The sequence below is a fragment of the Pongo pygmaeus genome, chromosome 14 (genome assembly GCF_028885625.2).
Source record: "Pongo pygmaeus isolate AG05252 chromosome 14, NHGRI_mPonPyg2-v2.0_pri, whole genome shotgun sequence".
Taxonomy (NCBI): Eukaryota; Metazoa; Chordata; class Mammalia; order Primates; family Hominidae; genus Pongo; species Pongo pygmaeus.
The window spans coordinates 40,250,797-40,264,512 of record NC_072387.2 but is presented as its reverse complement, the minus strand read 5'-3'; the positions used below and the strand labels follow the sequence as shown (position 1 = coordinate 40,264,512).

General features: G+C 35.1%; 1 protein-coding gene across 2 annotated transcripts in view; it reads right to left on the bottom strand.

Moving 5' to 3' along the window:
- The window catches only part of RXFP2 (relaxin family peptide receptor 2), a 63,280-nt gene extending 60,146 nt beyond the window's left edge, over positions 1 to 3,134 (bottom strand). For both annotated transcript variants that reach the window (XM_054446714.2, XM_054446715.2), the window contains exon 1: positions 2,955 to 3,134. In XM_054446714.2, the coding sequence (XP_054302689.1) occupies positions 2,955 to 2,997 (43 nt within the window). In that variant the 5' untranslated portion in view covers positions 2,998 to 3,134. The remainder of the gene's footprint in view (positions 1 to 2,954) is intronic.
- Between the last annotated feature and the right edge of the window lie 10,582 nt (positions 3,135 to 13,716).

Here is a 13,716-nt window from a genome sequence, read left to right as displayed (position 1 = left end):
CATATTTATTCACGGTGAGATGAACACACGAGTAAGCATCTGTTGTGGGATGTATTTAGCTGGCGTCTTCAGAGATAACACGTCTCTAAAGGTTTTAACTCCCATGTTCCCAATTTTTTTCCTCCTCCCTCACAGTGGGCTTCATTCAGCCCGCAAGCAGGTCAGTCTTCGGGATGACTGGCCTGAAATATAATTGATTTTTCACAACTATCCACAGCATGAATATAAAGGTGTGAAATTAAAATTCAGATGGAAAACCTTTTCTCAAGTCAGAGTGGCCAAGTGAAACTGACATCCCTAAGAAAGGACCATGCCAGGCATGCCTTGAGCCTGGCCACTAGGGGGCAGTCAAACACTGCTCCCCTCAAAATACTGTTCGGGCCCGGTTTTGGTTAACCTATTTTGGAGGTTAAGCAAGTTATTTAAGTGGCAATTGGTAGTTACCAAGCAGCAGCCTCAATACTTCATCCTTTTAATTTCCTACATAAGCCTATGTTTTTGATTTGTGATATGGTTCCTAATTTGTCCATTAAGAAATGTTTTTTAAAAGTTTAAAGTTATTTTTAATAACTTTATTTTAGACACGTTTACTCTTAAGAGACAGTTTTTAGATCTGCCTGTGGCTTTGGAGTACCCAGTCTAATTACGTTAACGCAAGATAGTTACTAACAATTACATGAATTTTATGGACATATTTCAACTGGTTGAAATTCCACAAAACACAACTGGTAGTTACCAAGTAGCAGTCTCAATACTTCATGCTTTTAATTTCCTACATAAGCCCATGATTTTGATATGTAATATGGTTCCTAATTTGTCCATTAAGAAATGTTTTTTAAAAAGTAGTTTGAAGCTGGTTAACAAAGATACACAGTGAATAAATTAATGATAAAATACACGTAATAATAATAAGATACGTTATGCATAGTTGTCTGTTAGTGCCTAAAGCTTAAGGCAATCACTCATTCCTTAGGCACTCCAAAGTGATGATGGTCAGAGAAGAAAAGATGATCACATAATTTCTACTTTTCTGTTTTGTTTAGATCTGGCCTAAGAGTCTATCACAAATATTATTTAAATTAAAAAGACACCTCTACTCTTAGGCAATTCTAAATGAGCTTTCTTTGGTTACTATGAAAAGGCTTACCGTTTTAATTGTCCACAATTTTATTGTGAAAAAGAAAAGAGTTTTACTAATTATAGAGCAAATTCTACTATTTTTATAAGTAGGAATAAAATGTCAAAGCATTGATCAATGTGTCTTGCTTTGAAAAGAAATCATTTTAAACATAAAGGTTTAAATTAGTAGTCAAAAGTAATACAAAATTAGAAAATAAAAATTTCCAGGATTATAATTTATCAATAAGTATTTGTTAGGTTGGTACTAGGAGTTTGAAATATGGCTTTTACTTAGAAATAAAATCAAACAAAAATTATTAATTGAATTTTTTTTTAGTTTAAAGGGCGACTTTACATTATGGTAAATCACAAAACGTTATTTTAGTAATAGATGTTTTTCATCTCATAAACGGTTTAAACAAAATCAATTAAATGCCTTATGTATAAAAGCAAAAGTATAGTAAAATTGGTTAAACTATGGTTACAGTCCTGTACATTAAAGAGCTTTTTAAGGGCACAGATGAGCTCTATGACATGTCTTAAGAACCTGCTTTGTAGCTATATATTCTTAAAATCATATAAAATTGAATATTCAAATGTGGATAGAACATGAACTTCTGAAGTAGGACCTTAAATATAGAAATAGACTGCTTGTTACGACTGTATTGCATGCAAGGTGAGTTCATATATTGTTTCTTCTTAGTTAATACTTAGCTATTCATGTAAGAGATATTAAAATATAAAATAAAAGTCATGCTAGGTGTATGGAGATATATATTTTAAATATTTGTAGTAAAGTTTTAGTATTATTTTAAATTCAAAATAAAATTTAGATATTTTAAGCCTTTTAAAAGTCTTTTGTTTGTTAGAAGTTTTAAAATAATTCCTCATAAATATTGCATTTTGTTTCAAGATTTAAAATATTCACTTGGAATTCACTTAATAAAACTGAATATTTAAAAAACCTAAAACGAATTTCTCAGAAAATAAAAATAATTTCAAATTTTAACATTTATTCTCAGAGGTTTATCAAAATTCTTTAAGAAAAAATACAAATTAAAATAGAAACATTTTTGAATAGTAATAAACCCCAGCAAATCTTGGGTGTGATTAATAGGTCGTTTATGAATGTATAGGCTGACAACGTATCTTTTTATTTAAAAGCAAGTGAAGATTTAGGTTTTATTTTTCGGTGAGCTTTACAAAGAAAATGGTACTGACTTGAAAATTAAGAGTTTGACTGAAATAAAAATTTCCACAAATTAAAAACTAAAGAAAATTATCTAAGTAAATGCACTTTTATAGACTTTTAATAACTTTATTTTAGAGAGGTTTACTCTTAGAGACAGATACTGTTTTTTAGATCTGCCTGTGGCTTTGGAATTCCCAGTTTAATTATGTTAACGCAAGATAGTTACTAACAATTACATGAATTTTATGGACATATTTCAACAGGTTGAAATTCCACAAAACACAATTTTAGTTTATTAATTTGTCATACTTTTTAGAACAAATGCCAAAAATGTTTTCTACATTTTAATTGATATAGTCAACATTGTTTTTTGACAGATTTTATCTACAGCATTAATAACATACAAAGGCTTGTTTCCATGAAAAATTTGTTGCATCTAAAAATTACTAGGCTGTGTGGGACTACAAGCAATGAAAGATAATGACAAATACCAGGCAAATTTGATGTCTGTTTTTTTTTAAACACCCCAATGCATTTATTACAACTGCCATAGAACTACATAGAAATGTATTTTTTTTTTACATAGAAATGTATTTTTTACATAGAATTGCACTCATCTAAAGCGAGAAAGTAGCAGCCTTACCTTTGACATTGATCAGAACGATGAAATGAAGTAGAAAGAACATTGTAATCAATCTGAGGCTGAAGAGCTGTTTAAAACCAGAAAAATAATCATAGGTTTACAGCAATTGAGTTATTAGACGTATCCTCCTATACCTCAGCAGGAGTTCTGATGTAGTAAGTTCAGTGCCTCCCATGTTCTGAGCATGCTCACAGCTAGAACTTCACTGGCATGAAGGCAGATGGATTCTTGTCACTATGCAGGCTGTCTTTTTTGTTCTTTCTTTTTTGTTTCTTTTAGTTTAAATCTACAGTTGTGTTCTTGATCACTAATTCATTATGGTGTGTAAAAGAAGGTATAATAGGACTTTGGTATTATCCGATAAGAAACATTTTTTAATCACTTAAAAATTTTTTTCCTCCAAAGCATGTACAACAATTTTCTCTTATTTAAATCCAAACATCGAAGTTCTCAAATATGAAGGATATAGGCTTACACTGAATAGGCTATGAAACTCTTTACAATTATATTTTCATGCAATAAACAAATGTAAAAAAGCTACTTATTGACAGATACACAAAGAACACCCACTTCTATTCAAATGTACCTAAATGTTTTCAAATGACATATGAAAAGATAATTTAAATATGTGGTGTTGTGTTAAATAATTACTGTAAAACATTCATACAATATTTTCACTTCATATACTTCTCCCATAATCATATTCCTTTTTCTTGAAGTGAATAATTTTATTCTTGCTTCCAGCTCTGTATTGCACACCTATTAGAAAACACTAATTATAATTTAGTTCTTACATCCTGAAAGCAGCTTTCTCAACAGCATAGTTAGTACAAGTTAAAGTATAAAAATTGGCTTTTTGTTGTAGGATTCTGTTGATCCTAGTGTAATCATTAAGACTTCTCCAAAAAGATGTAGAATTTCCATGTCTGAGTTTATATTTTACTAACAGGGAAATATCTATCTAGAATACAGTTTGTAGTTCTGATTTGAAGAGAAGATTTTGTGAGTGAACGATGCAGATTCTCTTATATGTTGTCGTTAACTGTGTCCTAACAACACTGATAAAAACTACCTTGTGGTGACTATTGTCGTCACAAATCATAAAATATGGGGTTTTCCTTGTTCTTTCTTTCATTCTAGGCTTTGAGAGAGCAAGGATTCAAATAGAATTTACAATAAAAAACACTTTATTCATCACATAATGTATTTAGTTCTTTTCTCTTTTTAAGAAGTGAGTTAAATTCTCTAAGACACCTCCCAGACATATTTATATGTGGTCTCATCTGATCTTTCAAATCAAAAGAAAAAGTAACAGAGAGAATAAAGATGAAAAGAAATACTTCAAGATCTTTTCTTACATTTCAAGCATCTCTTTTTCCCTCACTAGCCTCGAGGTCTTTTTAGGTAAAAATTGCCTTATTTCACTTAAAGGAATGATTAGTTTTTCTTACGTTTTGTGTTTTGCTGTCGAGATGATGGATGCTAGTTTCTGGTACTGAAGTTTTGAGCATGAGTTTTTAAGTGCAATTAAATACCATGAATTGTCCATCATAAGTCTATTTGAAGTATAAATATATTTTCTATGAAAATGTAATTATAGGAGAAATAAGAAATGTCTAGATGTCAAAGAAATCAGTTTAGATTTCTTCATGATATCGAGCCCTAGCAATAGATTTTCATTGCCAAAAAGTTGAATTGTTATTCCTTTCTGTTAGGCTTTTCAATGTTACTCTTTGAAATGTATTAACACAAACATTCAGAAATCAATAATTATAAATAATAGGAACATCTTTGGCTCACTGGGTTTTAAAGGTAGAACATGCAAGCTTTGAAATACCATTTCATTTAATATGTTTTAACTTTGACTTATCTGGTGTGAATATCCAGCCTTTTGCACTGAAACTGAAATGATTGACGTGTGCACAGGGATATAATACATGTGTTTAAATAAGAGTGAACGAATTTAGTTATTCTTAAAGCAACAGTTGGTAAGGAGGCTCCAAGGAGTGCTTCATGCAGAGCTGAGATGAAAGACTTGTGCAAACTGATTCTCACTGGATATTAACTTCGAATCTGCACAAGTGTTTTTTATTGATCTTTGCCTGAATCAGCTCATCCCTTCATTCCAGTCACCTGTTGGTAGGACCCATACTTTTAGCAATAATACTATAAAAGCTCATGTGAATATATTATTTACTATATAGCACAATTCAATATAATTCTGGCTAATTCAAGGGAATTTATTTACTGAAAGTACTAATTACCTAGTTCTATGTGGTGGGGGGAGGGCGCAGGCATTTTCTTAGCTTCTACTGTAATTTTTGTGTACATCTTGGAAACCATTGTTAAATATAAAATTCTTAAATCTAGAACCTAATTTACTTAAAAATGGTCAGAAACCCTAATTTTAACACATTTTCATAATTGTGTGATTGTTTTTTATATAGGCTATAATTCATTATCTTGCCAAATTAATGTTTTCAATTAAGATATTTACTAAACACTTACTCTACTTAATAAGAGTATAGGCTTGTAAACATTTCTCACTTCTATAGCCTTTTCACTTTATATAGCCTCTTATTCACAAAACCTGATCCATTAGCAGTTAGCATCACTTTCTGTTTTGGGGAAAATAAGACATAGTGATATTCAAAGAACAAATTATATGAATAGATAAGATCTGTCCTCAAAAAGATAAATTATAGAATAATAAACATCAGAATCCCAAGCTCATGATAGCAGGCCAATAATGGCAATGTTCACTTGAATAGCCTCCTTATCATAAATCAAGTTACAGTAAAATCTGAGGAATTCAGCCATACTAGCTAAGTATTTGTGATTATAGCTATATATTAGCCTTTATGTGTGAGTTTATAGCATTGTCATTATTCAGTAAGATTTATTTGCACCCTGTGGGCACAGCAAACCTAACAATCACATGATCTCATCAGCATAGTTAACATACTGTGTCCATCAGTTGAGCAAACCAGTTCTGGCACAGGGTCCATTTTGATCAAGAAAGTCTAAATGAAGGTTTCTTTTTTTTTCTTTTTTTAGACAGGGTCTTGTGCAGTGGTGCTATCATTGCTCACTGTAGCCTCAACTTCCCAGGCCCAAACAATCCTTCTACCTCAGCCTCCTGAGTAGCTGAGATCACAGGTGTATGTGACCACATCCACTAATTTTTTATTTTCATTTTTTGTAGATGTGGGGTCTCCCTATGTTGCCCAGTCTGGTCTTGAACTCCTGGGCTCAAGCAATCTTCCCACCTCAGCCTCCCAAAGTGTTGGGATTATAAACATAAGCCGCCATGCCTGGGCTTAAGTGTTCTAACTTTGATGTTCTAAATTTAAAATAATTTAAGTCATGCTCCATTTGTCTGGGAATTTCAACTCTTGGCAAGCTCAATTATTAGGAGCATAGCCATGAACCCAGAGTAAAAAATAACCCTGAGACATCCACTACTGGCAGTATGGTAGATTAGATACACTGAAAAGACTTCTTACTTGAAAATACTGTAACAGCTCCTACATAAAAAAATTTTGTTGCATTTCTGGAGTCTTCAAAATGAGGGGAATCGAGTCTAAAGGGAAAATACATGACAAAAATAAGGACCAAATGCTGAAATGGCAATGGAGCAGAGTGAACAAATGTAAAAGGCAAGACTGGTTTGCAAAAAATGCAGATATCAGCACTACAACTTTCAGGCCTTGAGTCAGTGGCCAAATCTGAGAGCTAAGCCAAAGCTTCCTCAAAGGATCAGGCTAAAGACTATGAAAGGCGGTGTCCTGTAGCACCATTGAAAAAGAAATGCACACTGTATAAGAAAAATATTCTTAATTGAAACCCCTAGATTTTATCCAGGTTAAAATCAACTAAATATTAGCTCATTATCAGAGATCAACCAAGGACATACGGGTAAAAGTTGACTACAAAGCAACAAATTTAGAACCCCATGTACTTCAAATATTGAAATGATCAGTTATGGAATGTAAAATATTTAAAGACTGCAATCACAAGAATAAGTAAGGAATAAGAAACTATCAAAAAGCAACAAAGAGACTTTTCAGAAATGAAAAATATGTTCCTAAAATTTTAAAACTCAGTGGATAGGGTAAAGAGCTGTCAAAACATAGTTGAGAAAATAAGTTGTAAACGGAAGTAAGGGAGTGAAGAAACTTCCCAGAAGGCAGCATAGATAAACAGGGAATGAAAAAAAAAAAAAATGAAAGAAGAGACTAGGAGGAAAGCAGGAAAAATTTCAACATACAGCTAATTATAGTTCCCATAGGAGAAACTAGTGAGAAAGAAGAGGAGATAATATCTCAGGAGATAATTGTTGAGAATTTTCTAGAACTGATAAAATACAAGAATTTATATAGCAAGGACAACTTCTACTAGGCAGGGCAAATAAAATGAATCCATACTTAGACATTCAGTTTTGAAATTGTATAATATAAAAGAAACCAGAGGGAAAAGACAGATCACCTACAAAGGGAAAATTAGAATGTTAGTAGACTTGCCAACAACAGCAACGGAAGCCAGAAGAAGTGTAGTAATGCTCACAGTTCTGAGAAAAAACAACTGACAACTAAAGATTGTGTACCCGACAAAACGATCTTTTAACAGGAGTGTAAAATAAAGTCATGAACAAGATATATGAATACTAAGAAGTTAGGTAAGAACCAAAATGAAAAACGCAGACCAAAAGTTTGATAGCATTTCAGGGAAGGGAACAATCTGAGTTGTGAAGGTCATTAGGTGAAACCTCAGCTCTGTCCATCTTGATTGATGGATTGAGAGATTAGGAAATAGTGTCAACTATTCTCCTGGTGGTATCAAGGCACTCATGCCAAAGTAAGTCTGAAGGGTAGAAGGAAGTAAAACAAATTCTTGCTTCTGTGTGAAACTGAGAGCATCCTCGGGTACCTGTAATTCCAGCTACTCGGGAGGCTGAGGCAGGAGAATCACTTGAACTCGGGAGGTGGAGGTTGCAGTGACCCAAGATTGCAGGCCAGACCAAAAACTGGGTGGATACTCAAAAAGCATATTAGAGATATTATGGTATATTAGATTATTGTTCCCAATTATTCCACTCCCCGTAATAAGAGTATGTGCCCCCACATTTTGCCTTGTGCCTTGGCAGGGCCTCTCAGTAGGTAGTATATTTCTCTGCTCCATTGACTTTTGCCTTGGCCATGAGACTTGTTTTCACCAACTGAATGTGACTAGATGTGACATATGCCACCTGCCAGCAGAGGTTTGTTTGTTTGTTTTTTGAGAGGGAGTCTCGCTCTGTCGCCCAGGCTGGAGTGCAGTGGCGCAATCTCGGCTCACTGCAAGCTCCCCCTCCCGGGTTCATGCCATTCTCCTGCCTCCGCCTCCCGAGTAGCTGGGACTACAGGCGCCCGCCACCACGCCTGGCTAATTTGTGTGTGTGTGTGTGTGTGTGTTTTTAGTAGATACGGGATATCACCATGTTAGCCAGGATGGTCTCGATTTCCTGACCTCGTGATCCACCCGCCTCAGCCTCCCAAAGTGCTGGGATTACAGGCGTGAGCTCAGCAGAAGTTTTATGTGTGCTTTTGTGGTATGGCATGGTCATTTGTACTCCCCCATTCCTTAGCCAGAATGAGAGTCACATGGGGCATGCTTGAACCCAAGTTCAGCCAGGCCCAGAAGAGCCACACAACAGCCACAGACCCATAGGCAAGGCATACATGTTTATTGTGCAAGCCACTGAAACTTTGACTTTATTGTTACTGCTATGTTTGCCACAATAAAAATTAACTCAAACAGACAGATAAATCTGGAAATCATCAGTGTAATGCTTAGTTTTACAAGACTAAAACTGATGTGATTGGCCTAGAGGCATGTGCTGTGTATACTGAATAAATGAATACACAAATTTATTTTTTCTTTGCAGAGCTTTTCTTCTTTTGGAATGTGTTCTACATTATATACTATTCCCAAGCTTCTTATAGTGAATTATTCAAAGATTACTTCCAGAGCTGGCATTCCTTCTATTATTCACACAACGATTCCTGAACATTAACTAAATTCATTTGTCTTTCTGAAATTCTGTGTAATGTGACTGAACCTCAATATGCATTTAGTCAACAGGTGCTATTTTCTAAGGCATATGTATCATGATCTTTTAGTGCCTTCATTATAAAACTTCAGGGAACATAAAATAAATTAGAACATTATTGGGGGCTGTTTAAATTTCCAAGTCTGTGTATTAAGTTTACCCTGAATAAATGTATTTTTATTTATAGAGTGCCAACCATATATATTGCTGGGTAATGAGCTTTGATTTAAAGTGAAAAGTCACAAATCATTTTTATCTAAATTCATTTTGAATTCATTATGCCAGCTCTACATTTGATAGGATTATAAAACACAGACCTGGTTGAGCACACAGGGGCCCTCATCTGAGCTCAAACACCCACAATGACCATTCCTGTCTCTCTCTTCTCCTATCTCGCCTTTTGCGTGAGTGTGAACATTGATCTGTGCTCCGTTTCTCGATTGTCTCATTTCCTTCATTCTGACAGCTGCCTGAAGTATGCAGAAAAGTTTTCATCCTGCTAACTCTTGGGAATTTTTTTTTCAGATAAAAAGATTTTCTTTATTAATGACCCCAACTGTATTTCTTTAGATACAGGAGTTTTAAACCAAATACTTAGGAGAAAACAAGTTAAGACTGCATTTTCTTGCAACTCTTTAAAACCAGCAATGTATTGCAAAGTGAAACAGCTTAGAAAAGAGAGTGGAACAGAAGGAGAATGAGGGAGGGAAGATAAAGAAAAGAGAATTAAGTTGATAGAGTGGATTTTTTTTTTTTTTAAATTCTTGGGAGCTATGAAGTCCTGTGAGTACAGCTCGTTTCTTTAGATTATTTTTCAAACGTGTACAAAATGGAACCAAAACAGAGAATTCTTTAAGTATCTAAAGAGGTGCAACGTTAAAAGCTACGATTACCAGTAGCAAGTGTTCCAGCCTTCAGTTGCCAGCCACTTCCTCCTCCTATTCCCAAGAGTTAGCAGGATAAAAACATCTTCCTCAGGATGCCCTAAACAGTTCATTTTGGATGAAAGAATTAATGAGCAGAAGCAAGGCCCCAACTATTCAACACACAGATGAATCTCTGAATATCCAAGTTAACTCTGCTCCTCTTTGGGCAATCCTGGGACAGTCAGGATGCATATTTTTATTTCATTTATTGATGTGCTCATTCATGAAATTTGGAGTTTACATTTAAGATGAAATATGAGGGGGTGTGGCATATGTAGAAGGCTGGAGTGAAGGGGGGTGTGGGAGGGCATCATGTGCAAGTAGAAGACGGGGAGCATGTGAAGTGCCTTTTAAGCCATGGGAAGAAATGTAGACTTCACATGGTGGGAAAGGGAGAGTAGTTGCAAAGCTTGAATCAAGGAGGGGAGAATAGGTTGGCGTGACCCATGGAGAGGGTGTGCTGGAGAGGACAGACCCTGAAGGCAGGAAGACCTGTAAGATGTACTGCAGTCGTCTAAGAAGGCATGAACCAACAGCATGCAGGGGGAATGAGGAGAGGAAACAGATGTGAGATGTATTTTGGAGGAAGAATTGATGGGATGATGAGCCAAGGGGGAGAGAGAGAAGTCTCGGGTGATTCTCAGGTCTCTGGATTGAGCCACTGAATAACAGACTTATGAGGAGGAGCATTTAATCAGGATGATGTTGAATATTTCCATGTGCTGAGCCTGAGAAACTTGCGGAACATCCAGACAGCAATGTCTAGCCAGCAGGTGGAAACAGACTTCAGAATGCAGGAAAGAGGTGCAGTCTGGGAAACAAGGAGTTTCACTTGCAAAAATATTTCCTTAAAATACTTTAAGAATAAAGGGATTGAAAAGTTAAAGAGAAATGAATTAAAATTTTAAAATCACTCAGGTGTTACATAGTAGGAGACATTCATTAAAAGTCATTACAATTCTAAGGCACTCAAGGTACTAGGGCCATATACAGTTAATGTCAGATCATTATCTAATGAGCATTTATTATGTGGCTAGCATACACAGGCTTCAACTGGGTAAACCCAAGGAAAAGAAACCGAAAAGAAAAATCACCCCTCACAGCCAGCAGTGTTATTTTTCCATTTAAGACGATTAACAACCAGTTACTTAGGAAGTCATACAATAATTATATGCTGAAAATTAGCTGGATCCTTCAATACAATACTATGGATTTCAAAATGGGTATTTAAGGCACACAGAGTTAACAAATGAATGGGGAAAATAAAACACTAAACTCTGTGAAAATGTTGAAATGCTCGTATATTTTCATGGGATCTAGAGTAGCTCATTTCAATCAAATTGATGAGGTCAAATAACTAGACTTTTTCAAGCACAGAGCCAGAGAAAGACTGAGATTCTCTATTAAATCACAGAGCCGCCTCCAAGGCAGATGCATGCAAGGATAATTGCTCTAAGGCATTATGTTAGGAGTCCCCTGGGCTCTACCAAGGACCAAAGGATCTGAAAGGGTTTGAGGAAGGCAGCTGAGATAGGGGCTGAAGTACTGGAGAGAGAAATAATTTCACTGGCTGGTGCCAACAGTGGCCTGAAGTTTTTATATGTATATATATTTATATGTGTGTCTATATATATATATGTGTATATATGTGTGTGTATATATATATGTGTGTGTGTGTATATATGTGTGTGTGTGTGTGTATATATATATATATATATATATATATATAACGGAGCACAGCTAGCTGTCTAGAATCTGAACTTCCTTTGCTTTCCACAGGCCTCCTGAGGCTGCAGATACTTCCTTCTATTCTGTACATCTCCAAGTCTATCCATGATGTTCACTTAGCCATATTTAACACACATATTATTCATTATTTTATTATAGATATAAAATATATATGTCATCTAATATGATATGACTTAGGAAGATTGGACTGGCAAGGGGACACGTCCTTACTGCTGTGTGCCTAACAACACAGTATATGAAAAGTGGATGTGCTGAGAGAAAGAACCTACGCAGTAGAGCAATCAGTGACAAACACTTATAAGGTGAACATGTACAGTGGAGAACAGTTAAGAAAAATAAACTGGGGGTCGGGTACGGTGGCTCATGCCTGTAGTCCCAGCACTTTGGGAGGCTGAGGCCAGGAGTTCAAGACCAGCGTGTCCAAATGGTGAAACTCCATCTCTACCTAAAAATACACACACACACACACACACACACACAAATTAGCTGGGCCTGGTGGCGCACCTGTGATCCCAGTTACTTGGGAGGCTGAGACACGAGAATTGCTTGAACCCGTGAGGTGGAGGTTGCAGTGAGCCAAGATTGGGCCACTGCACTCCAGCCTGGGCAACAGAGCGAGACCCTGTCTAAAAAAATAAATACATAAAAATAAATTTAAAAAACAAAAATAAAAATAAACTAAAACAATGAGAGATTTCCAAACGTCATAGCCATACTTTGAAGAACACCATGGAAGTGGTCGGGGAATTCCAGAATTGTGTCTATTATTTTCTTTTCTTCTTAAGGAAGATCAGAAAGTGAGAAGGCTTCTCTTCCAAGAGTATGACAATAATAGTTACAGTTTTTATTCACCTCACACCTGGCAGTGTTATTTTTCTATTTGACATGATTAACAACCAGTTACTTAGGAAATCATGCAACGTATCAACAACCATATCAGGCAGGATCACATTCAGATATTGTTAACAGAACAGCAGCCCATGGTTCAGTAAGAAATATCAGTTTTCGCAGGAATGGCTTGGTTGCTGGTTTTTGGGGAGGGCCAAAGCTTACATCATCATCGGTTTCTATGGCATATATGTGAGCTTTGTGCTTAAGAAATATTTACCGAGGGGGCGGTTTGGCTTTACTAAAGCAGAGTTCTTCTATCAGTTTCTTATTTTTGTGTTGTTCAATTTTACCTTAAGATATTTGCTGTTGAAGTGTTTCATAAACAAATCTCTTGAGGTAACTATATAAAGAATTGTTTGGAATTATAATTCTTATATAGCTGTTGCCAAGTTCAGTGATATATGAAGCCTTTAGTGGATATAGTGGATGCATATAGGAACCCTCCTGAAAAACTGAAACATTATATGCAATTCTGTGTTTCTTAAGAAACATAGATTTTTAATCTATAAGACTTTCCTAGGACAAATGCTAGATGAGATTATGATTTGAACTGGGTCTTTGTAAAATACTAGCTTTCTATGAGAAGAGAATTTTAACTCATTCTTTTAGCACTCAATATAAACAAAATAAACAAAATATGTGTTGTAGAATAATGAAAATATTTATTTAAACAAGTTATTGAGTTATAGCTTATATACAATAAAATCACTAATTTTATGTTTACATTTACATAAATTGGAGTTCCTACATTTCAGTCCGTAATAAATTTTGAGTTATTTTTTGCTCATGATATGTGAAAAGAGTCAAGGTTCAATGTCTTGCATATGGCTGTCCAATTGCTCCACCAACAGCTGTTAAAAAGATTATCATTTCCCTATTGAATTACCCTGAAAACTCTGCTAAAAATTAATTGACTATACATTTGTGGGTCTATTTCTGTGCTTTCTATTGTATTCTATTGAGTTACAGTCTATCCTTTTGCTAATACCACACTGTCTTAACTACTGTAGCATTGTAATAAGTCTTCAAAACACATTCTCCACTTTGTTCTTTTTCAAAGTTGTTTATGCTATTCTAGGTGCTTTGCATTTCCACAGGATGAGCT